The sequence below is a fragment of the Ciconia boyciana genome, chromosome 1 (assembly GCF_034638445.1).
Source record: "Ciconia boyciana chromosome 1, ASM3463844v1, whole genome shotgun sequence".
Lineage (NCBI taxonomy): Eukaryota > Metazoa > Chordata > Aves > Ciconiiformes > Ciconiidae > Ciconia > Ciconia boyciana.
In genome coordinates, this window is record NC_132934.1 from 99,949,875 (window position 1) to 99,977,595 (window position 27,721).

The 27,721-nt window shown below is 38.2% G+C and overlaps 1 protein-coding gene across 5 annotated transcripts in view; it reads left to right on the forward strand.

Annotated features, from left to right (window-relative positions):
- Nucleotides 1-27,721, forward strand: part of EPHA3 (EPH receptor A3) — a 236,117-nt gene that overhangs the window by 182,538 nt on the left and 25,858 nt on the right. For 4 of the 5 annotated variants that reach the window (XM_072885112.1, XM_072885073.1, XM_072885082.1 and 1 more), the window contains 6 exons: nt 1,184-1,286; nt 1,749-1,816; nt 6,117-6,242; nt 12,648-12,833; nt 18,230-18,291; nt 20,608-20,817. In XM_072885112.1, coding sequence (XP_072741213.1) covers nt 1,184-1,286; nt 1,749-1,816; nt 6,117-6,242; nt 12,648-12,833; nt 18,230-18,291; nt 20,608-20,817 — 755 coding nt within the window. The remainder of the gene's footprint in view (nt 1-1,183; nt 1,287-1,748; nt 1,817-6,116; nt 6,243-12,647; nt 12,834-18,229; nt 18,292-20,607; nt 20,818-27,721) is intronic. The other variant, XM_072885101.1, reaches the window with a different exon arrangement.

The following is a 27,721-nucleotide window of genomic DNA, read 5'->3' on the forward strand; positions in this document are numbered from 1 at the left end:
AAATAGGTACAAATTGCTGTTGTGGTGATATGTAGCTTTGGCATACTGGATGAAACTGGAACTCAAGATAGGACAGACAAGTACAGCAAGGAGGAAAAAAAAAAACAATTGCAGTGATAATGAATTTCATAATTTAGAAGTTAATTAGTTTTCTCTGCAAAGTAATATTAAAAATATTAATAACATAGCTGACTAAAAATGTGGAAGTTGACAGGAAACAGTGGTGCACATCTCAATAACAAGCGTACAAGTTACACAGATAAACACCAAATTGCATAACTTGATTCCTATTGCCAAGTTGTCATAACTACCTGAGTACAGTTGTAGGTCTGTAATAGGCAGAGGCTTCTCCCCAAGGGGAATGGCATGACTTCAAGCAGTCATGTAGACAAACTGTCCAATTTGTGGGGAGCAGGAGGGCTAGCTTTCAGCTGTTTGGACAGCTAACTTGAAGCATAGTGCTGAGGAGCCTAGTTCTGCTATGCTCAGTGAAGTTCAATACCTGTCTGCTGAAGATGGTTCATTATAGCTAAGATCTAAAGGTGTCCTGTCATTGTATAGCAGTCTAGCGCACTGAAGCTCCATGCTTAGGGACTGCAGGGAAGCATCCAACGTAAGGCAGAAAATAGCCCTTCTTTTTCCTATAGGTGGATTAAGCATGGATAGTCCTTCTATGTGCCTCTGTGTGCCTTGACTTTTCACAACTGTCATGGGGATACTATCAAGCTTAACTGGGAAGCTTAATTCATTAAAGCATTTTCCATCATACAGAAGAGAGAGTAAGGGTGATAATTATTCACTGACTGGGATTTCTTGCCAAGGAAAAACTCCTTACTGACCGTGACAAAATATATGTGTGTCATGATAAGTATGTTTGTATTTACATATATGTTTATATATAAGCATCAGTTTAACAGCAGTTACTATAATCAGCAAGAGTAAAAATCATCAGTAGCAGAAACAACTTTGGTAAATTGTCAAAGATGGCCAGAGTCTTGTATTTTCTTCCCTTGTATTTATTTGTCTGATGAAAAATTACTTAGTAGATTAAATATTTGGCAGGAGACCAAATGCTATATAGTGACGACTTAATCTGTCTGTTCCCTATATGACTGTCAACTGTGATGTAATCAGTGTTTTGTGCGTGGGGGGTTATTTATATATTTTTGTGTTAACTTTCCAGCATTCTCCATTTCCAGTGAGAATAGCCAGGTCGTAATGATTGCCATTTCAGCGGCGGTAGCCATTATTCTCCTCACAGTTGTGGTGTACATCTTGATTGGGAGGTTAGTTTATCGTCTGGTTTGCACATTCAATCCCACTTCCATTTCCCCGAGGGGGCTTGATGAGCATGGCAAATTGGGTGTCGTGGGGCAGTAGCGTGGCTGGTTTGCACTTTCTCCTTTGTCTGCTGCCCAGGAGCTCCAAATACTGCTTTATGCTCGGTAATGAGCCCGCTAACGTTAGCAGCCCCAGTCATACAGCAGTTGTTAAAAAATGCTATAAACACATTCTTAGGCAATTGTAAAATTAAACTGTAGGGGTCAAAAATCAACAAATCCTCTCATTAGCCAATTTCCTCAAATTCCCTGAGAACATAACATGCCTCTATAGGGCACAGAGAATGTAAATATCATTAAACTTTCAAACAGGCATTTAATTGTGGAAGGAAAATATTCTATTCTATTTCCACCTGCAGCTAACATATAAAATTCTCTATATTAATTTTTTTTCTTTGTTGCTTGTAGATTCTGTGGATACAAGAAGTCTAAACATGGCACTGATGAGAAAAGACTGCATTTTGGGAATGGCCATTGTAAGTTATTGAAGCCTTTTAATGCATCCAGATCTGTTGAATTCATCCCCTAGATAACTGGTATTTTTCAATTTAAAAAAAAAAAAGTCATACCTCACTTAAACCAAAGTGAAATTGGGAAGAGAATTATCTCTTCTCTTGTGGGTAAGGAGATTTTCCCCAAACAATTATTCTTTGTTTCAAATTCTTTCATCTGTGTTCAGGTTAGTAATGAGCAAAACATCGCTGTCTATGTTCAAACAATGCGTGTGGTTAGCAATATGATATTGATTCTGCTGTGCATTACTGAAATGCAGAGTGTAACTTCAACTTTCTCATTATCAGCTATATAAAGTCTAAGAAATGACATTTTTTTCCCAAAGAAAAATATAAAATCAGTGAAACCTGTCTTGATGACTACTGAAGGGACTGTGAAAATTGGTTGCTTGACAAAGTTGACCCACTAATAATTTAGTTTGGAATTATTCTAAGCATAGGCTGAAAAGTGATTTGGAGTAGTCTCTTAAATTAAGAATAACTACTAAACAAGTGTCTCACAAATAAATGGGATTTTTTTAAATCCAGCTCTGTTTACAAACATGTTTTGTTCAAGTCCTGATTCCCCACTTGCAAGAATGAATATGTCTATGTGTTCTTTGGGTTTCATCCAGGACTAAGAAGAGAGCCTTCCTATTGACTTATATTGTCTTTGTAATGCAAAAATTGTGTGTAGTTAAGGATGTGAGATTTTGCTCATCCTGAGGAATCTGGGCTATTTTTGAAATGTGTTCAAAAGCCAAACCCAAAGCCTATCTATTTCTGATGTTTGCGTACCTATTTTTAATAAGGCTAAATGGGACGTCATTCATGGCTACTCTGGGTCATTCAGCTGTGCCCTGTGAAAGGAACAGCATGGAGCAAGATCCCATCCAGGAGACGCTCGGGGGAAGAAGTGTTGATTTTCTGAGCCCGGGCACATGTCTTGGCTACCAGGAAGAAGTAGCTTGCTATGGCGCATGGCTGGAGGGGAGCGTCATCCTGCAGTATTTCAGCTCCTCTCTGATCCTGGATCCTCTCTGCAATGTGCATCACCCTGCAGCACTCTTCTGCAGCAGAGGAGCTGTGGATCGTGAAGACTAGATCACAGTCAAAGCCCTCGCTTTAAAATAGAAATAAATTAGTTTTGGAGCAGGAGAAGCTGAGGGGAGAGGAAGATGATAGTTTAACATTCCTGATCAGGAGTAGTGGGGGGATTCTTTGTTTTTTATCACTGCATTTTGGATTTTTTTTCATCCTTACAGGGTGAAGATAATGCCCTTCATAGACACCAAGACTGGAAATTCCCTTTTTTCACCCACAGAATTCTTGGTGTCTAATAAGCGTGTTTTTAATAAGAAGCAGTAGTTTGTCTTTGAAACTTTAAGCTCCAGATAAATATCCTGCTACACCATGTAAACCGTGTTGAGGCATATATTTCTATTGCTTAGCATGTTGTAAAGTTAATGTACACATGGTTTTTTTGGCACATAGCAGTGGCGCTGTACCATCTGCAAGAAAAGAGTTGTTGGTACCATAATCAGATGCCTCCCCACCAAATATAATTGAATTAACATTTTAATGAGGGATTTACCTGCAGTAGCTGGAAATTAGAACTGCTTCCTAATCCCCGTGACAATGGAGTAACTGTTCTCTGACTGTTCATATTACTATTATTTTAAGTTTGGACCCACTCCTTATCTCCAGAGAGCCATGAGCATGCATATCCACAACACGTGTGCTCCTTCCCCTGCACTGTCAGGGGATACACAAGCTGTAACAGTGGGTTTGCTTCATGCAGCCCAGCAACCGCTAACCAACTAGTCTCAAAAAAATCTATACGGTTACATGTGGCCCATAGAATTAATGCTTCATCATCCAAATTTAATGAGGTTATAAAATAAAAGCAGCCAGTAAAAAAAGTGTCACAGACAAATAACAGGTCAGAATTTGCTCTCCTTACTCCCACACAATGGAAAGTTGCAATCACTATTCTTAAACATGTCAGTGCTGTTAAATTCCTGTGGATTAAATTGCTTTTTATTTGGCTTTAGATATTTATGTACTGTTTTTTGAGCAGTGCCATGCTGATTCACTGTGTAGTAAGAACAGAGCCGATCATGGACCTGGTATTTCTGTTAGAAATTCTTGAAAATGATATATTGATTTTGCAGATATTTATCTGTTAGGATTTGTATGTATGTACATGTGTGGCTGTTGAAACTTTATTCTACTAAATTACAGTCTTTCTCAAAGAATAAGAAAATTGCTTCTATGAACTAAAAAAGGATAAAGTAACTTCCATGGCTGTCGTAAACTTTCAGCATCTTAAATACAGCAACTGGTTTATTTCAGTCAGTTTATTCTGAATTACTTTAAAAAAGGCTCCAGCCATGAACTATTCCCTGCAGCCTTATTACAAATTCTATAATATTACTTCAAAGGAGCAAAAATGTTTCACCTCCTCAGATCCTCTCCCTTTGCCTTCTTTGGCTGGGCCCTTTTTATTTTTTTGCTACCTTTAGGGCAATTCATGCTGTTAAAATGAAAATGTAAATTATTATGTTTGCACAGAATGAGCTGTAAAGTAGTACAGCTTAACACATGTGCATGTGTTTATTATCTGTTTTTCATGACAGAACCCAGTTACTATACAGGCTGCCCCTAATTATTGGTGTGAAGGGATTATTCTCCTTGCAGTCACCATCACCTGATCTTGGGAACCTCTGGGGTCAGCATTAAAAATCTGCAGCCAAAAACCCCACAGTGCAGAAGCTTTTAATTGTTGTTATTTTTATTGGGGGTATGAAGGAGCCTGTAATGTACATTCAGCATGGACGGAAAGGAGCATTTACAAGATTTTTTAACCAACAGCAATATACAGCCAATTACTTTTTGGTTTACTTGCAAGTAATTCTGTAATCATCAGGCTCTTGAAGGAAACACAGTTGGCATTTAACGCCACGCACACGCAGCCCTTGTGTTAAGGGCATGGCTCTTAGTTTGCATTGTTTTCGACGCAATTAGCTTGGGACCTCAGTTTTATCATTTCTTTGTCAATTCTGAGGCCAATAAATCTCCATAATTTTTTTTTATGTACACTTGAGATTGTTTGACAAAACAATGGTGTGCTCTAACTAATGGTCCAAAGGTATTTTTTCCCACCTGTATAACCCCAGCAAAAAAGGTTTAACTATTCTAGCAGTCAACAAATTGATGCAGTATAATAGTGCCAAGCTGGAAAGGATATTCCTGAGTGGGTTAAGGCAGTGTTTGTAGGAGGAGTTAATATATTTTGCAAGACCAACTGGTACAGTTAGGAAAAGCTAGAATACATGTCCAGGAATGCAGGTTTTGTGTCAGAAGCAGAAAACTTCAAGCTGGAGATAAAGGTTATTTCACTTTTTGTTAACAAAACATCTTTGTGTTCTAAAATGAATAGAGAGGCAGGCGCACAAGATACAAGCACAAGCAGGGCCTTGAGCCAGGGAGGGGGAATGAGGCGATGCTTTGCCTTCAGCATCTTTGCTGGAGAGAAAGGTTGGGAATGAAAACATGTTCCTCGCACCCCCAGTCTTGCTGGAGGAAGAGATGTGGAGAGCTTGAAACTGCCCTTAAAATCATTCAGTTGTTTGAGCTAGCACTTGCCCTGGGCAAACAGAACAATCCCTGGCCAGGAAACTACTGTAGAGGGGGACAAAATAATAACATGGATGTTAGGGTAACTGAGCACTAGAACCAGACTTCAATAATAAAAACAACTGGCTGCCATCCTTTATGTACTAGCAGAGGGATTGAGGCAGAGGTGCATTTGTTCATTTACAATTTTCTTTTCTTATGCATCTTGTTGGAGGACTTGGAAGGAAAAAGTTTGAGTTAATGTGCTCTCCTTAATATCTTCCTAAGAACTTTTCAGGTTGACTGTAGCATCACACATTTTGTTCCTTGCACCTATGTTGTTACCTTGAAAAGGACAATATAAGGCAGCATCTAAACGTAGGAAGCTGGGAGGGGTGGGTAGTGTTTTAATATTTGAAAAGCAGTTAAATATGGCAAGTGCAGATACATTTCAAATAGATTTTCAGACTTCTGTGCAATAACTACATTAGTGTCTCTGGTTTCACTCTATATTAAGATTCCTGAAGACCCATCAAAAGCAGTTTGATTTGAAGAAGCAGTATACCCTTTTCTTCTATTGATTTGATTTATATTGTCTCATGAGCTTTCTTTAGAAGGATTAATTAAGTCTAAGTAACATTTTCTCTCTGAATTTGTTTTTACACAGTAAAACTCCCAGGCCTGAGAACTTACGTAGATCCGCATACATATGAGGATCCCAATCAAGCTGTGCATGAATTTGCCAAGGAACTAGATGCTTCTAGTATATCCATTGATAAAGTAGTTGGAGCAGGTAATGACCATCAGATATATTGAACTAAAGATAGCTTTTTGCTGTATGTACTGTTTTACATCTTTGAGTTTATATTTGTGATTGGAAAGAAAACATTCTAAAGTCTTCAAATTAGTAGGTCATATTTACAGCTGACTTCAGTGCGCGTGAAACGTTAAGGGCACACAGTTCTGGTTTTTTTCCTCAAAGAAAGCAGATAGCAAGATGGTTTTTCAAAGGACACTTGTCAGCCCACACTTGGACGCAGCACTGTTGGGAGTGAAAAGAGTATTCAGCCTCACTTATATATTTCTCTTTAAAATCTGTCAGCACAGAAAATGGTGTCAACTGTGAAGATGTCTTCTTTTTTTCCCTTAAAAGTACTGTTGGCTATTATGCCTTGAGTGAAACCACAAACTCATTTCATACCAGTCACCACGCATCCATCAGACTGCAATGACCTTTGGTCATTGGATTGATTTTGGTCACTGTTTTGGATTTGAATTATCGATTTAGGAGGAAAGGGTTGTCTGTCTGATAACTGATTGTCTGAGCCATACAGATGCCATAGATTGTTGGGTTTACAGAAAACAAACTGTCAAAATGAGGACAGAGGAGCCAGATTACAGAAAATCTTGTCACACCAAGTTGTCCATGTTACAGTGCAGCATGTAGTTCCTGATAGGATGTGTGCTTGCTCCTTGAAGTGAAGTGGCAGATTGTCTCGTCGAGTTAGAAGATCATGAAGTGCTAGCTTTCCTGCTAAATTAAAACATTTGTGAGAAGTACTATTGATTTTAATTCAATGAAAATTACTAATTCTTTTATTACTGATTTTTTGTTTCTCTCTGAATTTACTATTTGAATTAAAATCATGAGATGTGAGAGACAGACTCCTAGTGCACAGCAAAAAATTTTCATTTGGAAAAAATGTAGAAGTAAGCTACTGTACTCAGTGCATCTCCTTGAATCACCCAGTAAAAAGAAGCAGTATTCATCCTCTCTTACTGAAGCTACTCAACTGCTTGTATGAAGTTAGGTTATTTTCTGCAAAGGTAGAATTTTTGTTCCTTGCTGGTTTTAATTTTGCCCCACAAGAGTGCACTGTTCTCCATCATCTTCAGTCAAGGCAGCAAAGCTCTGCTTCCTGCACATAATAGAGAATTAATATGGGGATAGAGAAGGGGGTTACTGAAAAGCTAAGTCCAAGAGCACTATGTTTCCTTATAAGACTTTCAGGAGCCTTCGTTCACAAATGTAAGCTTTCTAAACTTGGGCTGTATTCAGTATATTAATCTAGAAGACAAATTCATAAGAATCAATGATATGTCATATTTTATAGCTCATTATTCTGACCTATTTTTAATTAGAATGCACATGAGACTGAGAGGTAACCCAAAATTTGCCAAATAGGGCCTCTGAAAATGGAGGAAGAGTTTTCTGAGAGGCTTCAAAAAAGTGATGTTCTAAAAGAGTCAGGTGGTTTAAAAATAAGTCCCTTTGCTCCACTCCAGTGAAAGTGACAGTAGGTTCCTGCAGGTCCTCCACATTGAAGCTTGGACTCAAGATATAATAAAGCCATTTGTTGGAGACCATGACTCAGATTCATGTAGCCTAAACTACATATGGCATTACAGTTAGCATTTCCTATTAGCAGTTGCCAGAGGTGCCAACAGGAAGAGCCAGGCAGGGAAGAACAGATGAAAATCAGGCTATAGAGTGCTAGGAGCTTCCAAAATGCATTTGTAGCATCACGTTACACTGCTGTCACGTTCAGCATGTGGTAGCTTTTGCATTCGGAGTGAGTGCCTCTGAGGCTGCTTCTGCAGGAACACTTCTTTCCTCCCCAAAAGCAGAAAGGCATTTCCTGTTGCTTACTTGAGTCAATGACCTGTTTGACTGAATGACTTGGTCTTTTCCTGCCCTTCTCCTTTACAAATGCAAGTGTGAATGAAATTATAAAAAGGCAGTGATTTGAGAAGAAGGGATTCATTTAACTGCATTGAAGTGTGACGTAAGTAATGAGACCTTCAAGTCAGGCAAGTAATCTTGATATTCTGAGGTACTTTTCCAAGTATTTTTTTCGCAGCTTTAGCCAGAAGTCTCTGAGAATAGAGGGCAGCTTACATAGCTTTGAAAACATACCCAAATGCAATAAGGAAATACTTTTGTCCAAAAGAACCTCAAGAAAAACACAAGGGATTTTAGTGGGAGGCTAAGCATAAGAAAATTAAGGTCAGGAGCCACTTTTTCAGATTTTTCTTTACAGTAATTCTTTCTTTTAAAAACTACTCACTTGTTTTTATGGATCTAGTTCAGCAAACCACTTAAGTTTAAAGCCAATTGGATAGCAAGAGTATACTACAGAAAGTACTTTCTTGATTTGGGATAGATTTAAGTATGTGCTTTGCTGAACATGAAAGTAAGCATTTGATTTTTCTTTCAAAGCTTAAACATACTTGTAGCATAACATCTTGTTGATCAAAGTATTTCTAAAATTTAGAGGCTACCTGTCCATTAACTTATTGTGAAGGCTTGCAGTGTCTCAGTGAGGGCTTGTAGAATGTTGCTGAGGTTCACAAGGTTTATGAAACATTCAGCTTAGGTGCCTCTCCAGCGCCGAGGGAGTTCTGTGCACAGCAGTACCATCATGATTTAAAACACAGCAAAGTAAGGGGAGTAGCTAATTTCAGAGAGTCATCTTTTACTTGTCCCCTGGGTCTAAATGCACAGCAAATGCTATTCACTGATGCACTAAGTAGCCTATTTAAAAAGAAATTAAGATCTCCTGAAGAGAGATCTTTATGTCATGAACAGCCCTCCTAATAATATCTATTTGCTTTCCACATGTAAATAGACATATCAGTCTGCAGGGCAGGTTATACAATGTTTATGTTTGTAGCATAATTAAAAATAAACACTTCAGAAAGGCTTTACATGAAAAGCCATCAACCTCATCTCTCAAAATCAGTGCCAGGTTTTCCACCTTCCAACTCGAACACAAGCCCTTATTCCTTCTAAACAATATCTGATGAGATCCAGTCCATTTCCTACTGGGACCATATAAGAATGATGTGCAGGAAAAAGATGTAGTGTAACTGCATGTCACTATGGGTCTTGACCAGATAGAGTTATGTAGCATCCATACTGCCCTGTACATGAAAGAATCAAAGGTTAACATAGTTGGGCTGCCCAGTGAGCTTTTCCCAGCGAAATCGTTTTCCAAGTAAACCCATTTTATATTCACAGACAACAGTAAGCTCCATTACTGTGAAGGGTCCAACTTTTAGTCCCTTGCAGCATCCACTGGCCGTGAGGCACTTGTGGAATCTGATTAATCACCCCAGTTCTAAATTGTGCAGCCATGGCTAAATGGGACTGTGTTGATGGACATTAGCCATAACCTTTTCCTTCCCGAAAGTCAAACAAATATCAGCTACGTGATTCCGGTCAGAAATGAAGGATTGATTGCTGGACTGCTTGCTGAAATCATAGCTATAGTCTCCATTGACAGTAACTGAACAATAGTTTTAAGAGGTTAGCCAGTTATAGCTTTTTGGACCATTAAAACATAGAGAAAAGGGAATACGAAGCTGGACTTTACAAGATTTATGTCAAGCACTTTTTTCCCCTTCCTTCTGTTTTCAAAGATGTGCTTTGGTCTTCCTCTTTGTGGTGCTCTGACAGTATTGAGCTGGGGTTAGTATTTGAACTGAAGCAGTGTTTGCTCTTGGTAAAGTATACTAGTCATTTTGGCTTGCAGAGGTTGAATATTTTTAATTAAGAAGTCTGAACAGAACTCAACACCCATTAGTTACTAGTAATAGGTTTTACAATTCATTTTCTGAGCTGCTGCTGGTCTTGGCAGCCTGAAATACAAATAATGTTAGAAACAATGGATGTACTGTAAGTGCTATTTTAGTAGTATACATGTATATAAAGGTATACCCTGTTTTTAATTTTTTTGGTTATTACATTAATAGCACAGTACCATGCCTAGAGGATGAAGCAGCTCAGCAGCTGGTGGTAAGATACGGTGATGTTCATTTCTATGTTGTTGACTCAAATCTAGCCTGGGTTAGCAACAGAGAAAGGTCATTGCCCTATGACACGTTTCTTCAGGTTTTTTGGTTAAATTGGCTGCCTAACAGAGAAACCTTAGAAAATAAAGCTGAAAAGTGGCCTCAAGAGGTCATTAAGTCCACACCCTTGCCCAAAACAGAACTTGCTAGGTACCATTCTTGACAGATGCTTATTCTTTACAATCTCCAAGATAAAAGAGTTTATAGCCTCCCTAAAACATCTTTTGTACTGTCCAAGTGTCCTTACTGTTAGATTTTTTTTTTTCCTGATATAACTGACCTTTATTGTAATTTGAACTATTCTTTGTTTTGCTTCTTGTGTATAGATAAAGGAGCTGGTGTCCATCTTATTTATAACCATAATTTTGATAAGCCAAAACTATTGTCATGTATCTCTCTTCTTGTTCCTTGTTGCATATAAATAACACCAATTCCTTGAGCTTTGAATGTGAACACACAGCCCTGACTTTTAAGATTCTGATCATTGTTATTAATCCCTTTATCATTCCTGAATTGCAGTGCCACGAATGGGACATGGACTCTAATGCCAGCCATATTGGTGGCAAGTTAATGAAAGAATAATTTCAATTTGCAGATAAATGGGCTGAATGTAACATCTAAAGTGTATCCCATGTGGTATCATGTCTGAAGTCAATGGTGAAGGGCTGTCAATCCATCACACATTTCTGAGCATTAAATCTGTGAAGAACAACGTGACTTAAATTTGTCTATTAAAAAGATCTTATTTCTGTGGGTTTTGGTCACTTTTAGTTTTCACAGATGTTGCTTAATGTAAACAATCAGCTGCAGGGATAAGAACAGCATCATTGTGGGCAAATGAGCTCCAAGAGCCTTTGCTCTTTAGAGGCATAGCAATGCTATTGCATTTAGGATTATTACACATTAAGTTGGGAAAAGCTCATATGTAAGCAGTATAATCACTCTTTCCATGATGTTTCACTGAGAAATAAAAACAAAATTCCCAGTTTGCATAAAAATGGTGCCACCTAGATTTAGATTTATAGGGTTTGTTTGTTTCCAAGTCAAACTTCCTATACAAGGCCACTGGACAAAATATGGCATATGAGGGGCTATTTCTATTTAGATCTCATGTATTTTGACAAAAGAACCTGAATAGTCAGGTATTGTTGGAAAATTAGTGTTAAAGCCCTCCAGCAACACCCTCTAGTTTCCTGAAAGAAAACAAAACACAAAACCAAGCACCTTTCTTTTCTTTTCTTCTCTGTTCAGTAAAGTGCTTTCCTTGTCTTTAAATAGAAATAATCATGTAGGGCAATTCTTGCCATCGTGTTCCTTGTATATTTTATCCATTCTCTGTTTTAATTGTATTTTTTGTTATTTCAACTATTTTGTCATTAAAACAAGGAGACAAAAAGTTGCTACTGTAATTTTAAATGGGATGTTGTATGTGCAGTTTATTGTATCACATGAAATCTAAGATGGGGGGTTGGATAATTGGGAAGCAAAAGTCAGTTGCTGTTCAAATGTTTTGTAAGATACTGAAACTTCCTTATATGCTTTACGTAATCATTAGTTAAATACAGAAATTTTCAAGTGAGATGTTTTCTTCCAGCAGTTTGTCAACATATTTAATACTTACTTATCTGAATGCTAAGATAATTTTCCCTATGCACTCTTGAATGTTACATAGCAAAGGATAAACCACGTTGTATAAAAGTAAACGCGCAGTGAGACCTGCCATTTTCTGTTTAGGGATCTCACGCAAGATACAGCGGGCACAATATTCATGGTGGACTATCAGGTCCCGTAGTCCCATAGTGACAGTATATATTTGCCTGTTTAGATCCATCTGAATAATGATAGAACAAAGATAATCTGTATGGATTTTTTTCTTTGCAGCTGTGTAGATAAATTATTTTGTTATGAATTATCTTGCTACTTTAATTGAAATAAGTAAAATAATTGGGAACTGTACTATCTCTGTTTGGTAGAAATGAAGAGTATAATGTTCACAAGGATGTATGACTATTCTGGTACTTCTGTGTTAATCAGCTCTCCTACTATTGTCTCAAAGTGCATCAACTGAGACAAAAAGGGAATTTTCTGGTGACCTTTATGCATTCCTCTGCTCTGCAGTCATCTGGATATGCAGTGTAAATAAGTGACATTGTCCAGTTTGACAGCTGGAGAACCCAGGCATGGAAATGTTAAGTAGTTGTCCGAAGGCCTCCTTTGGAGCTCCGGTCAGTGGCCCACCAGTAAACATCACACTTCAGGGACCTTTGCTGAATGCTAAGTCTTCTTTCTTAAATCCCCATTAAATAACTACATTTCATCTTTTGTCATTTTTCCACTTTTTTAGGGGAATTTGGAGAAGTGTGCAGTGGGCGCCTAAAGCTGCCTTCTAAAAAGGAAATTTCAGTGGCTATCAAAACCCTGAAAGTTGGCTACACAGAAAAACAGAGAAGGGACTTCCTGGGAGAAGCAAGCATCATGGGACAGTTTGACCACCCTAATATCATTCGATTAGAGGGAGTCGTCACTAAAAGTAAGATATGACAAGGGTATCTCTTTTGCATGGGAAGTGTCACTGGAGGTCCCTTCCACCCTCAATTATCCTGTGATTCTCTGATCTTTCAAAGAAGAGCAAAAGCAAGTAAAAAACTGAATCATCCATGTTTATGCTCTGCAAACCCTTCCAGAAATGTTTATGTTATAAGCCTGTTAATATGTACCAAATATCCTTCAAAAGAGATAACAGCGGAAACAGAGCTTGGCCTTTGCAATGTATATTGTATTTCCTCAAAAGCAGGAAAAAAATTTCCCATGTGCAAGCACCAGCTAAACCTGCACTGATGGATCCAACGAAGAATGGTGTCAGAGGCAATTGCCCGCAGTGCAGCTGCAGGACCTTCACTGCCTTGCTGCTCTCAGGCTGCCGAGAACTTAAAAACAGTACCCCAGGTTAATGAGATGGGAAAAACTGGGAAATAAAAATGATCTGCTTGAAAACAATAGAGACAACAGGGAGAAAACGGAGCATTTCTGAAGAACAGTGCAGCTCAGTAGTAAACTGGCGAGTTTAATAAACTCCAGAGCTACAAATTGCTACAAAGTGGCCAAGAGGCACTTGCTGATAATCTGTTAGGAGTCATGGAGTCTGATGTCCTAAGGTTTCCTAATTGCACTGAAGCAATATGTTCTGCTTTCAACTAAATCATTAGATTTTATCATTAGCACAAATTAATGAACAGCCTACCTGGCTACAGCAACTGATACTAGCATATTAATAAATAAATCCAAACTTTTTCCTACATGGTTTTCATGCCGGGAAAATACTCCATGCGATATTCCATATGTACCAGTATGAGGCATTTTAAAGATCCTGATCCTCCAGAATGTATACCTCTTAGTAAAAAAACTCAAAAAAATCTTGGGCCTTTAAAATGTCATTAGTAAAATTGATTTTATTTCTTTGATAATGTTTATATTTTTACTAATAGACATTTTCTAAATCTGCCTTTGCATGGTTTTGTTGTGGGTTGTTTTTTGTTTGTGTTTTTGTCCTTTTTATTTATTTATTTATTTATTAAAAGCATGTTTTTGTCTATGTTTATGATAACAAATCACCTTCTCGTTTTGAGACAAAAATATAAATGAAAACTCCATGCATGCTCAGTACCTTTCTGGAAAAGTAATATATTTGAAGAACCCTCTCCAGCTCCACTTTCGTTAAGATAACAGCAAGTTGTAACAGGCATTCCTGAATGGTGGTGTTGGTCTTGGAGCTCCTACCCAGCTTTCCCACAGTAGCCTCCTCGAAGCCGCTCAGATCCTGCATGCTCTTCTCCTTATGAGCAGCTGGTGGGATTTGGTGCTGGTGATGCTGCCTCATTTAGGCAAGTTCTGGCTCTCATTGCTTGTGCTGCTGATTTGTCTTCTACCTTGAGGTGGAAAGATGGAAATAGTAGTAGAAAAGAGAAGTTGCATAAAGTACCAAAACTTGCTTGTTCTGTGAGACGTAAATTCAGAGACTTTCTAAATTTCTATTGCAGCATAAGGTGATAATTATCAAAATCCTGCAGTATTTATTAGGTGGGAGATCAATAAGATTTTATATGAGGTATTCTTAAAAAAAATTCAGGAATGTGCTGAGATTTTTCAAGGGAGTGGAAAAAATTGGTAGGATGTTTCCTAGTTCACCCTAGAGGACTCTGCTGGCAAAGCAGCTCCTTGCCATTTCAGTGAACTGCTTGGAATGTGCGGAGGACATTCCCCATTTAACTAGGTAGAAGTATGCCAAATACTTTGTCGTTAAGTAGATGGTTTTACTTGTTTTAAGGAATCTTGGTTCTAAAATTGGGTGATTCAAGGTTTCACAAACATAGACAGGCATGAAAGAATTTCATAGCTTACTGCAACAAATTATATGAAATAAAAAACCCGCAAGATTATGTCTAAAAATAACTAGTGAAAGGTATGTAAAATGCTACATGTTATGAAGAGACATAATTACAATAATAATGCTTTCTCTAGGTGTGATTAATGAAAGTCTATTTTGCTGATTTAAATAACAAAGAACTTATTCTTCTGCTTAGGTCTCACAGCCCCATTAGGAAAGGACTGCCAGACCTGCCTGTGTAAATCCAAGTTATCTCCTGCTTTTCAGTGACACACACTTTGTACAGTCAGAATAACATTTGCAGTCCAAAAATTACTTGAAACGCCAGCATCAGTCTGTACACAGCTGAGCTAAAATCTATTTTGTTACATTTTGTATTTCTGTGGCACTTGAGAAAATAATTTAATTGCTGTGCATGCAGGAATTTGTGCATTGCTTTTGAATGTGCATTACTAATTTTGTCTGTATTCTGTATAAGTGACTATTAGTGAGTTTGCGACTCAGCTGTATTCACAGCAGACTGCGGTCTGCTTCGGGGGGGTTGGCAGTGCCAGCTGCCTATCACTTTTAAGTATGAGAGAGCAAGCTCTGAATATTCCCAGCTGAAGTCAATAAAAGCCTCAGGGATACAACACCCTCTCCAGATAGCTTGAATACAGGGGTTGAGAAAACTGCTCTGGAACTATTTGTATCCGTTTTTACTGGGTAAAATTATATGGCATAAATGCAAATAAAGATAATAATTTATTTTCTTTAACATTCTGTAGGGTGATAGAAGGACCAGAAGGTTGTGGGGTTTGTTTTTTTTTAAAAAAAACAAACCAATATACTGTAATAACAAATTAGCAAGTGTTCATATTTTTTAATGATAGCTGTTAAATCACACTCAAAAGCGTTAGTTTATGTACAGTCAGTAGAGAGCCTGTGGAGTATTTGCCGGATCACCCTCAGTACAGGTCATGCATGATAAACAGGCCATATGACCTTTTCTTCATTAACCAAACTCTCTTTGACAGATGGCCCTTAGCAATGATCTAGCTTTTCATACTAAGCAGATCTTCTGAAGCAACTCCTAATAACTGCAATTGTCGTGATCCCTGTAACAGGACCGTTTGGTATGAGAAGTTCTCAAGCTGGGGTGGCTGTGGTTTGCCAGTGGGACAACCCACTGGCAGTATGAAGGAGGCGCACCCACCAGATAAGACTTCAGTCCTTTGCGTCAATGCAGAGTTGTTCCCCTGCTTCCACGTTGATTTCTGTTCTGCGTTTTCCCGCTGCAGCGGTCTCCTGGGCACGCTGTAGGCAGTAGTCTTAATAACCAGCGCATGTGTTCTGCTTAGTTTACTAATAATTTACAGCAATTTGTAGCCTGTTAGTATAATAAATTTTGGCAACACTGTTGACACAAGTTGTTATCGTGTATAAACGGCTGTGCGTTGATAAATTAATGCAGAATGTTCTTTTAAAAGTGCGCCGTATTACTTCAGAGCATATGCTTCTTATTATGGACACGTTTCCAACTGAATGAGAGTGAAACCCTGGACTTGGGGCTTTCTGAGTATGGGTGAGCAAGGCAGGAAGATGATCTCTTAATAATTTGAAAGACGTAGCTTCTTACTCTAATTTCAGTCTTCTGATGCGTCTTAAAAGTGACTGAGTTTATACAGAAACCAGGCAACTGTCTCCTGGTTTCAAAGTACGTGGATTTATCATAAAAAGCTTTGGATAGCCTCATCAGTGCGCTGCCCTTTACTTGAAAGATCCAGCAGCCTTTTCTGTGCGTTACCAGAAATGCCTTTGGGTTAATGTTACACACACAAAAAACCAGTTTTGGTTTTGGGTTTTTTTTTGAGATTTTACATTGTTAGGTCTCTTATCTGTACCGTATCCTATATAATTCAAGATTAATGTTTTGGATAAAGAGTTTGTTCCTACCAGTTAATGGGTGACAGAGTTGATTACCCATTAGTGTGACTCCCACAGTATTACACATCATTTGCGCAGCAGAAAGAAGATGTTTTAACCCATTAATCCATGCAAAGAGGACAAAGGATTTTCTTCTCATGTTATTAAACTCATTCTTTGAAATGAATATTTCTCTTCTAAGAATTTATATTTGGTAGAAGTTGTATTTTCTGAAAAAACAAACAAAAAAGGAGTTGTTACCATTTACTTTTCTTTTTTTTTTTAATGGCTTGCTTTCTTTTAGTTATACTGGGTACCTCTTTCAAGCCTCTTGCTGTTCAATTTTAAAAGCTAAAATATCACCATGCCTACTATACAATGTGCAGGCCTTTGTCATACTTTTATGGTCAGATGCCTTCCTGTATTATATGTGAAATAATAATTCATCTCCTTAAATAACTTCATGCTCTTGCCCACCTTTCTCTCTACCAGAAAGAGAAAATAAACAAAGCTTTAGAAAATATTATGAAATAATAAAATCCATATGATGGTAAAATATTAGCAGGGCAACGACCTTTGTCTGGAAACTTCACCGTAATCACATTAATTTTTGCGTTCATTTCTCTCCAACACGTCAGAGTTGCATATAAAATCTTGGTTATGTTACAAAATACCTTAGGGTAGAGAGAACGGTCTCATAAACTGACCTGAATCTGCACGGACAAGTTTTGAAAGATATTGGAGGCTTTTCAAGGATGCGGGGCTGTTTCTTTAGAGCATGCCGCTGCCCCGTGGATGCAGCGTGTTTGGCCCCCAGCTGAGTTGTGCTTGGCGGGCGGGGAGGTTCGTGTGGCAGTGATCCTGCTGCAGAGGGAGGCAGGGCTGCCTGGAAAGAGGGCGAACCCCCGGCAGTGGAAGATGCCTGTGTTACAGCTCTGCTTTTCTTTCCGATGCCCTGTATTACTTTTATTCTGCGCTTTTCCTTCCACCTCTGACCCCGCCCCAACAGTTTCTTCGGCTTATGCTAGGAAAATACTAAAGCTCTACAATTTAACTCCATTGTAAATACCCTCCTGAGGGAGAGGTTTTTTGCTATTGCCTCTACGTATGCTATTTAGTCTCTCCCTTACTGTAGTATCTGAGGAACGTACTGTCTGTGCCCATGCAGCAGAGCACTGCTCCACAGTCCTTGCACCTCCGTTGTACAGACCAGGGCGCCTCTGGAGAGAAACTGCGACTCCCTCCACAGTTCCCTTCTAGAGGGAACCTGGGAGCAAATGCATGGCAGAATACACCTACTTCATTGCATAAATTCAACAATTATATGAAGGATTATATTCAAGGGTGATGGACAAGACACCATATACTGAAAATGCAGGATGCTTCACTTCGTGTCTTGGGACTTGAGCTGCTAAAAATGTATCAGCTTATGCTGAAATGACTGTATTTCTGTTGATGTCAGTGAAATCATAATTATGTTGTGGACAGAGCTGGTTTTGCCTATGCATCTTTTGCTTTCTTTCTAAATGTAAAATTATCCTTGGGATTTGGAAGATTTGGGCACATTTCTGAATGCCTGTTTTTACTGATTGTTATGTATTCATTTTAAACGCTTGACCACTGTAATGTATTTGCAGGTAAACCAGTTATGATTGTTACTGAATATATGGAAAATGGTTCCTTGGACAGCTTCCTACGGGTAAGTGCAATACAGAAGTGCATGGTGCAGGACTCACTCTTGTTCTGAATTTGCTGCTACTGTACTCTGCTTCATCATCAGCTCTTGTTGCTTGATATTTCATTATTTCCATTTGGTTTTGTGTGCATTGTGATGTGCTCAGAAAGCCAGGTAGGGATCTGCTAGTCCATTTTGACTGCTTGCAGTAAGTATTATTCCAAAATGAAGAACCTTTTTTTATTATTATTAGGATGTCACATCAATAAAAAACCAAACCAAAACAACATTCTGGCACACAAAAATGGAAATTGTTTTTCTGAGGGCTGAATTACTACTGTAATGCAGTTATGCTTATTGGTTGGCAGCCTGTATGTCTTACCAAGCAATTTCCAAAGTGAACGGATTTGTGGAAATTTTATCAGTAAACCAATAGTACTGAGCCAAGAGCTGTTTCCCTAAATGTGAAAAGTTTAGGGAATAACCCCATACCTGAAGGTGATTGAAATGTTTTGCTAGCAAACTTTATTGGCCTGTTTTCTTTCCCCAACCTTAGACATACTCATACTGTTGTTGATTTATCTGTGTTTTCTGTCAAAGTTGGTAGCGAGCCTAAAAAAATTTGAACGCTCCCTGTGTCACCAAGATTTACTTGTGGCAAAACAAGAAGTGTAGCAGCAATGAAATCCCATCTGAGGGGAAACACTAGGTTAATTTTAATTTGTTAGGGCAAACTCAGCTGTGGCTGGGAGACTGCTTTGGTTCTGCCACGGTTGAATGACATTATCCCCCAAATTCATAAGACTGAACTAGACGTTTAACCCCAAAAGGGGATATATTGTCAACCTTAGTTTCAGTATGTAGGATATATGCTATGATGTCCACTGGAGCATGTAAAATACATATAAATAATGTGTCAGTATATCTGAATGAAATATATCTGTACTGAACTGTATATATTCTGTTTATGCTAAAAATCCTTGAAGAAAACTCTGAGGAAGGGAGAATAATTTCTGACTGTACAAAAACAATTGTTCAGCTTGTTCGTTCATTTGAGTGTGGGGGTTGTTTTGGTTTGTTTTTTTTACTACTGTTGTGTGGAATCATGGATAAGAACCTTGTGACTCATTAATACCACAGGCAACCCATGCCTTCTAAAACTATGTAGCTGGCTTTCCCCATTGCCATTGAAAGGCTACCTCAGCATCTCGTTCCTTTTGTGGTTAAAAACCTTCTTCTGATTTCTAGCTAAATCTTTTCCAGAGTCTTTGTAGATTCTCTTGTGTTGGCTCTAGTTAAAGAAGGTTTCATAACAGGGAACCGCTAAGAGTCTTTTATAATAGTGAATTTCTTCATGAAAGGGAATTCTGAGAGGCTCTTTAAGCATCTGTTGTGCCATATATTTGTCTAATGTTTAGAGTGCTAATATCGCCCCTAAGTATATTAATCAAAAATGAAATGAATGCAGTAAGTCTTGCAGACTGATTCATGTGAGCTCACCCCACATGGCAGAGCCAGCTCCCATGTATTTAATAAAAATTCTGGAAGAAGCAGCAGGAAGAGCTGGAGAGCTGCCCATGATGATACATTTACAGCACTGGGGGATTCATTTCAGAGCTGCGCTAGGACGTACTGTTGTCCTGGCGTCTATGTATCTATATATCAATATCAAAGCTAGATGTTAACAAACAGCATTAGTAAGAGCTGGGATATTTAAAACATATGTCTAGAAGTAGACAATTAGAAATATGTGCAACTATTGGTTTCTGGGCTAAGTCGCAGTTATATTTAAGTGATTTTTGTGTTCCTGTAGTTGAGGAAAATTTTGAGGAATGAGTTTAAATTTAATGGAATTTGAAAGCCACTGAATCAGATCAGCATTTGCTTTTGTTAGAAAAAATGCTTGTGTAATAGAAAACTTTCCTTAGTCCATTGGGTAAGGCTGGGATTTTCACTAACAATTCCTATGGCCTTTCAGTGAAGTTGAACATCTGTTTCCCTAATGTGTCCTGTGTCCTGTGTCCTGACACTCCAGTCTCATGAGCACACACGACTTAGATTTATGTGCCGCTTTCACACAGGTCCTATCTAAGAAATTAAAATTCTGATGACAGCAAAAATGGGAAAAATGAACTTTTATCTGACTGAAAATCTGTCCCCTTCCCTCAGCTGATTGGGAGATTATCCTCCACAGATCAAAGCAGTTCCACATGTGGCATTTAAATCACGACCCCTGACTCACAAGCTCTTTACTTGAGAAGCTTCCCGGGTCTTTATCAAAAATTCTGTGCAAGGAGGAACATGAACAATCTCTGAAATGACATTTCAAATGTTTTCCAGAAACATGACGCGCAGTTCACAGTCATCCAGCTAGTAGGCATGCTTCGAGGGATCGCATCTGGCATGAAATATTTGTCAGATATGGGTTACGTCCATCGAGATCTAGCTGCTCGTAATATCCTCATCAATAGTAACTTGGTATGCAAAGTCTCAGATTTTGGTCTCTCTCGTGTACTGGAAGATGACCCAGAAGCTGCTTACACCACAAGGGTGAGTTTCTGTGTTTGTTTATCCTTTTAAAATCCTTGCTGGTTGTGATAAAGTTGGACTGAAATCTGAGGGAGTCCCTGAGGCTCATACTCTGTGTTGCAGAGGCCATCCAATCTTGCATGCCCAGAGATGTTCAATAAACCATAAACTCATCACAGCTATTTTTTAATTCATATCTCAGAGAAGATAGAAGGCAAAAAATATGGTTTCTATTGGTAGATTATTTTCCTTAAAATATGCAAAATTCATGGCTCAGTTTCTTTCTGCTGGGTGTGTAAAGGAGTGAAACTGCAATTAAGGCCTGAGTTGGTTTGGCACACAATAATGTAAGACTTCACGTGTGCTTTTAGCAGGTTTTGTTACACTGCTGATTTAGCTCCCACCCAGTAAAAAAAATCCTACCTAGCAATATTTTTTTTCTTTTTTTTAACCTTTTTGTGTCTTCTAGTATGATGGGACATATGTCTGATTGGAGTATACTGATATCACAGTTCTGCAAGGGTGTATCAGTTATACTTGCTGTTGTACCCCTCACTGAGTAAAAACTTGGGTAAAACAAAAAAAGAAATCTTGCTTAACAATGTAGTAAACCTCCTGTGCTTTTTTCTTCTTATATCATATATACAAAGTGGTATCTGTCTTTTGGAGATGTAATGATATCAAGGAGGAAACTTATCTCTGACTGTTTCATCCTGAGATAGAGATTTTATCAGACAGGGGACTGCCCATAGTGTAGGCTGCTGCTTGTTTCTTTTCTGGATTTCATCTTGCCTGAAAAGCTACCTGGAAGATACGCTGTTGGCTTAGAGCCTTAGAAAAACCATGGTGTCTTCTAAATACAGCTGTTCTCACTTGAATAACACTTCTGTTTTATTGTGGAAACCTTGAAGGCATACATTTAGCTTTGTGTATGTAGATATTACACTGGGATGTCTGGTTGTTCACTTTAATCCTATTGCAAGTGGATTTTATTAACTTTAGAAAAAGTGACATTAATCTCCAGTATCTTAGTCAAGTGTAATTTGCAGTGATGCCTAGTAATCGTCTCCTCATCGCTGTACAAACCAGATTAGAGTAGAATGCATCAGCAAAATCTTAATGTGGGTTTTCTAGGGCTTCCTTCGTTCCTGATCACTGACAGGAGCAATCAATTATTGTGTTAGTTTGCATGCTACCCTCTTCATGATTGAAATAAAATAACATGTGACAAATGAGTAAAGAAATCCTAGCTGTTTTCTTACGCATTATATATACATTATATACACATACATTTATAGATACATATTTATCAATCATACCTTCATAATTTACTAGGCATAAAGACTCTATTCTTTACTTGACCTTTCAGTGCTTTCTTTGACCTCTGATAAGCTTTGGCATGTTATTAGAAATATGCAATATATACCACTTTAGAAAACTGTCAGCAAAGATCTCTCATGGTTAATATAGAGAGACATTAGTAGGAGAAAGCAGTTTTCATGCTTGGTATAGGTGCAGCACTCATAAGTAAATATTAATATAATAGAAGAGTTCCTCAAGAGAAAATTGTCTGTAGTTCAGCCAGAGGTTTATTGCCTTGTCAGATATGCTTGCCTGCCCTCTTCTAAAAAAACTCCTGTGAAAGTAATGGGTGTTAGTGTCTCTGAGGTAAACAGTTTTAGATATAGTATTTATCTAGTCTCATATTTAACCTCCCTCCCCCAGGATGTACGCTTGCAAGCTGAGGCAATTACTCTGTGTCCTACCACTACTGCCCACAGGCAGGTGATCGATCTCCCCTTTAAAGCAGCTGCTTACATGCATGGAGATTGCTGTCCTCTTCACACGCATCCCTCCATTCTTTTCTAAGCAATTTTTCCAAACTTACTCTTCTTGCTGGTCTCCTTCAGATTCTTTTCAACTTAACTAACATTTTCCTTAAATGTGATGCCCAAAATGGCATACTAATCCCCAGCACCAAGCATAGCATATTTGTCTCGTGTTTCTTACACATGCCCTTTCTGTTAATATCTCCATGGGTGAGGAGTCTCTATGTCTCCTTCCACCCCCAACACAGCTTTGCCACATGGTTGGCTCATGTTCTTCTGCTCGGACACATACCTCTGCCAGGCTTTGAAGTTCAGTTCTCTTATTCCAAAATTCATCTGGGCATGCAAACTCATCTATAATTTAGTAATGGCATTTAGTGTATTCATATAAAGAGCTGAAGAAAACTTTGAGGCCTAGTTAACTTAGATGAAAAAGTTGTACAGGGAGGAAGAAGTAGCTCGCCATCAAACTGCATAGCATACAGCTTTATAAGGGAAGCATGCTTCCCTGAAAATGAAGCGAACCAGTGACTTACATCTGCGGGTGAGGTAGGACAAACCAGGGTGCGCAGGGTGTCAGTGTTTCTGGCCAGTGTTACATGTGAATTTCCTATGGCCAAGTGCAGTGCTGATTTTTTTTTTTTCTTCTTCTTCTTCTTCCTCTTCTTTTGCCACCTATTTTCTAAGCCTACCTGCCTATTTACATTTAGATAGTGAAATCAGATGGAAAGAAACTCTTTTGTAAAGTGTATCTCTGTTCAGTAAACTCCATCTGGCAGTTATGGTGCATATGCAAACTGCTGCAGGAAGATGCTCAGATAATTAAAACCTTGAAATACAACCTAGGACAAATCTAATTTTCTTCAAAAGTAGTCGCTGAATATACCTCTGCCACATCTTGTCTCTGAAAGAAGGACAAGGCTATTTGCTATTCATCTTTTTGCTCAAGTTTCCTTTGAAGTGAATCTTGTATACATGTCCAGGTAGTGTGTCCCCGGAGTATGTTTGATCCCCAGCTTAAACAACTGGGGACCATGAGTGTGAAACAGAGCTCCAGTCCACTGGAGGAAAGCTGGGCACTTCATGTTCCTGCTGCTTGGTCATATCACAAAACACAGGACCACTTCCTCGGCTGCTCCTAGTGCATTTCACAGGCACTAATTATATGGCAAAACCAAGACGAAAATAATGCCACTTTTTAAAATAATGGCATCGTCCCAAACAATTTCATGCCTTTACAACTGAAGGATGACAACTACTCAGCAGGATCTTTGAAAACACAAACAAACAAAAAATCCAAGTTATAACCACAATTCCAAACATTCAAACAGTAAAGAGTGTGTATTATATTAATGGGTAGAGACTTTTGCCTCCCCTCCACCTCTTCCCACTCCCAGTTCTCCATTTAGTATCAGTGGTACTAGGGAAATTTATAGAATTAGCTGCAGAGAGAGATGTTTTATCTATTTAGCCTCCTTTTCTACCCCTATTTTCCACCTGTAAATGTCAAAGCCTGAGAACAATTCCATTGCTTTAATTCGGAATTGCAATTTGGGATTGGTCTACCCCCAAGAAGCCCAGTCAGCCCTTCAGGCTTTCAATACACACCACTGACTGGGTGAAGTTTTATGTCATTCTGTTCTCAGAAGCTGTGTCTGAAGCTTTGCATAAAGGATATGAACATGTATCCTTTTATATATCAATAAAGTATGTATCCCTTTATATATCAGTACATAATCTGTGATATTCATGCTATTGTACAAGAGCTCTGAAGGACAATACAAAGATCACAGGTGCATATGTGCAATACAGGGAATCAAGAGTTGTAAGAAAACTTTGCTACCTGACAGGGTCATTTTTTACCTCCTGAATTATTGTCACTGACTCAATACCACAAAAGGCCTTTGGCAGCCGGTGGTCTGCCTGCTTACAGAAGCAGAAGCCAGCATGTGAATTAGGCTGAGTGTTTGGATTTTTTTTTTTTTTTTTTTTTTACTGAGCCTTTGTGCTGGAGGGGATGTACTGGTAATTATCTACGTTCTCTGTACCTATTCACTTCTAATTGAAAGGCCAAGATTGTATTAAAATTGTCATTGTCAAATTGATCCTTTTTATTCTTATTATTTTTAGACGTGTGTATGACAAGTAGGTGGACTAATGACACAGTATGAAGTGAAAGTAAATTTAAACCATCAGACATGTAGAGGGACTGTAATTATGTCTCTCAAAGGCATAATATTTGGGTAATCAGCAGACGAACTTTGACTATTTAAATGCATAGCTGGATACATCACTGGTGTTCGTGGCATTTCAATGTAAAACACTGTCCAGTTATATTTGCATGGATAACTTCTCATTAAATCTACATCCCTTCAAAAAATACTGTGCTTTGATGGCAAGTATTCTGATAGCCTGTGCCCCCAGATAACGGTGCCAGAGCAGGGAGGGCACGGCAAGGCGCTGCTCCGTTGTGTGCCACAGGGAAGGGCACGCAGGTCCTTTCTGTTATGTACACGTTGTTGCAGCTGGTGCTTGACAGAAATTTGTCGTGGTTTGTTCATTCCCTATATGTGCAAAAACATAGTCTGAACGTATTGAAGGGTGTGGTTAAAAAGAAAAAGAAAAAACCACAAATTCTCTTGCCTGATAAGCATGAGGGAGAGCAGCAGTGCTCTGTTATCGTTTACCACTCAAGAAGGAGATAATGTCAAGATAAAATATTCATTACTAAGGGATGAACAAGTAGCATTGGGTAATTTTCAGGTGCTTAGGAGGGTAAGTCAGGCTCATCTCACTCACATGAAACCATCTTGCTCTATACCAGTAAGATACCTCCTGAACTAACCCAAGTCCTCATATAATGAATTAATGTCAGGCTTTTACCTTCAGGTTTTCCTGCAAAGTTCTAATAATTCTGTTAGAATCCATTTTTCTTGATTCTCCTCTCCCCAGGCCTGTGGCTTAGGAGCCTGTGGCAGTCACCCTGTAACAGATTATAAATCAGACTATTGGAATGGGTTATGAAGGCCTGGAAACAGCTGCCTTGTGCCGGAGTGCCAGACGTGCTAGAAATAAATTGAGGACTTCATTGACTTTAGATGAATTATGCTGAACGGCCACATACTGTAGGAATCACAGCTCCATCTAGAGCAGATAAAACCTTTGGTTACTGCTGGCTCACTAATTTCAAACCCCAAGAGTGGTTCTCTGACCTAGACTGCCTGGGATTTTGATCTGCAATAACAAACTCCTACAGTTTCTAATACTAATGCTTTCTTTCTACTCAAATTCAGGCAGCTTATTTGGCTTCATGATAAGCATGCCCTTAAAGGGAGACCATGACAAAAATATATAAAAACTGTATTTACCTTCATAAAATAATCAGTAAATATATTACCAATAGCTAGTGAGGCATGCACATGTAGATTTCTCTTCATAAGCCTGTATGAAATAGGTTTGGGCAAACCTTTGTCCTAGGCATATCTATAATGATTTTTCATTTAGCAAGTTTGTCTTACATGTTCAGGCCCGAGAGTACTAATTTTGAAGGGTAGGAGCCTAGTAATAAGGCAATAATATTAGAGTTTGAGATTTTCCAGTGGAGGATAAGCAATAGAGATAGCAGATAAAGAAGATTAAATTGCATAAAAGCCTAATGGACATACAATAAGTAATTTAAAAAAAAAAAAAAAAAAACAAAACAGGTAGGATTTCTTAGCAGTTTATGGAGCAGGATAATGCTCTATATGCAGTATAATGATATCTAGATATCTGATATCTATATTATTATACTCATTTTAAATCTCGGGAGACTGGGAAAAGGGGGTAAAAAACAAGAGAACGGGTAAAGAAACAAGTATGGGAGCTTAGTTTTCCCAGCTCCAACTCTGTGGTCTACGAGAAAATGTTTGGTTTAATTTATGCAAATACCTTTGATCCTGACAAAGGATATTGCAAAGAATATCCTGATTTCTGGCAAAGCAGAAAACTGAAGAGGTGATATGTGTTCAAATGAGGTGTGCATTTCTCAAAAATACTGGAAGTGAAAAGGGATTTCCTAGTGCTGAATGATCATGGTTTTTTAATTTCAAAATAGACTATTTGAATTACAGCAAACCTTATAATTTTCAAAGGTAATAACAATAGAAAACTATGCATTTAGTTTGATACGACTCTTCAGATTTTCTGCATATATTGATATTTGGACATCTGCTAAAATATGAATGTTGCATAATCCTTTGGGGGGAATTGCTTTTGTGTTACAATGCTTACTTGTCTAAAAAATATTTACCAGAACTTTTTTTTTTGCTGTTCTTGCTCTTAAATTATTCAAAAAACGAAGTTTCGACAAAGTCATTCAACAAAGTCCCCTTTTAAATGCAAAGATAAGATTGACATTTTTTTTACAAATTGGGAGGCATAATAGCAAAATTATAGTTTTACACTCTATTCAGTGGCAGTTGATTTATTTTTTAGCTACATTTTTATACTCTCCTTATTTTACTGTCATTTATGGTAATGCTACATGTATCTGTAGGCTTGTATAGAGTTACAGCTGAGACTTAGCAAAGAAAATTTATTTTCTTATAATGGAATCTAGGGTTGAGGTACCTTCATTTTTCACTAAAACAAACAAAGCCAAAAGAACTTTGTTTGATTGAGTTTATAATCTTCCTTACCCTGCAATAAAGCAGTCCCAAAATGTTAGGAGACTAATTAATGTCATTTTGTGTAAATGTGTTTTCTCCAATTGTATAAATTACTTTTTCCATAATATTATGAAGGTAAAGACCTTCTATCAAATATGATATTTCCTGCCCTTGCCTAAAGTGCTCATATTCTAGCCACAAGCACATTTTTCCATGTGACATCTGGCAATTATTTCTCTAGGGTTCGGCAAGAAGGGCTCCATTTTTGTATCTTAACATGAAATTAAAAGAGTGAGCCTGAAGCTACCCACAGAAATTCAGATTCTTTAGAGAGTAAGATTGTGAAAACTTCAAAATAATACTTCTGTGTTTCACAGAACCAGGCATTATGCTGATGCAAGAAAAATAACATAACTACTCCCTGCCTTGAGGGCTTTCTTATGTGCA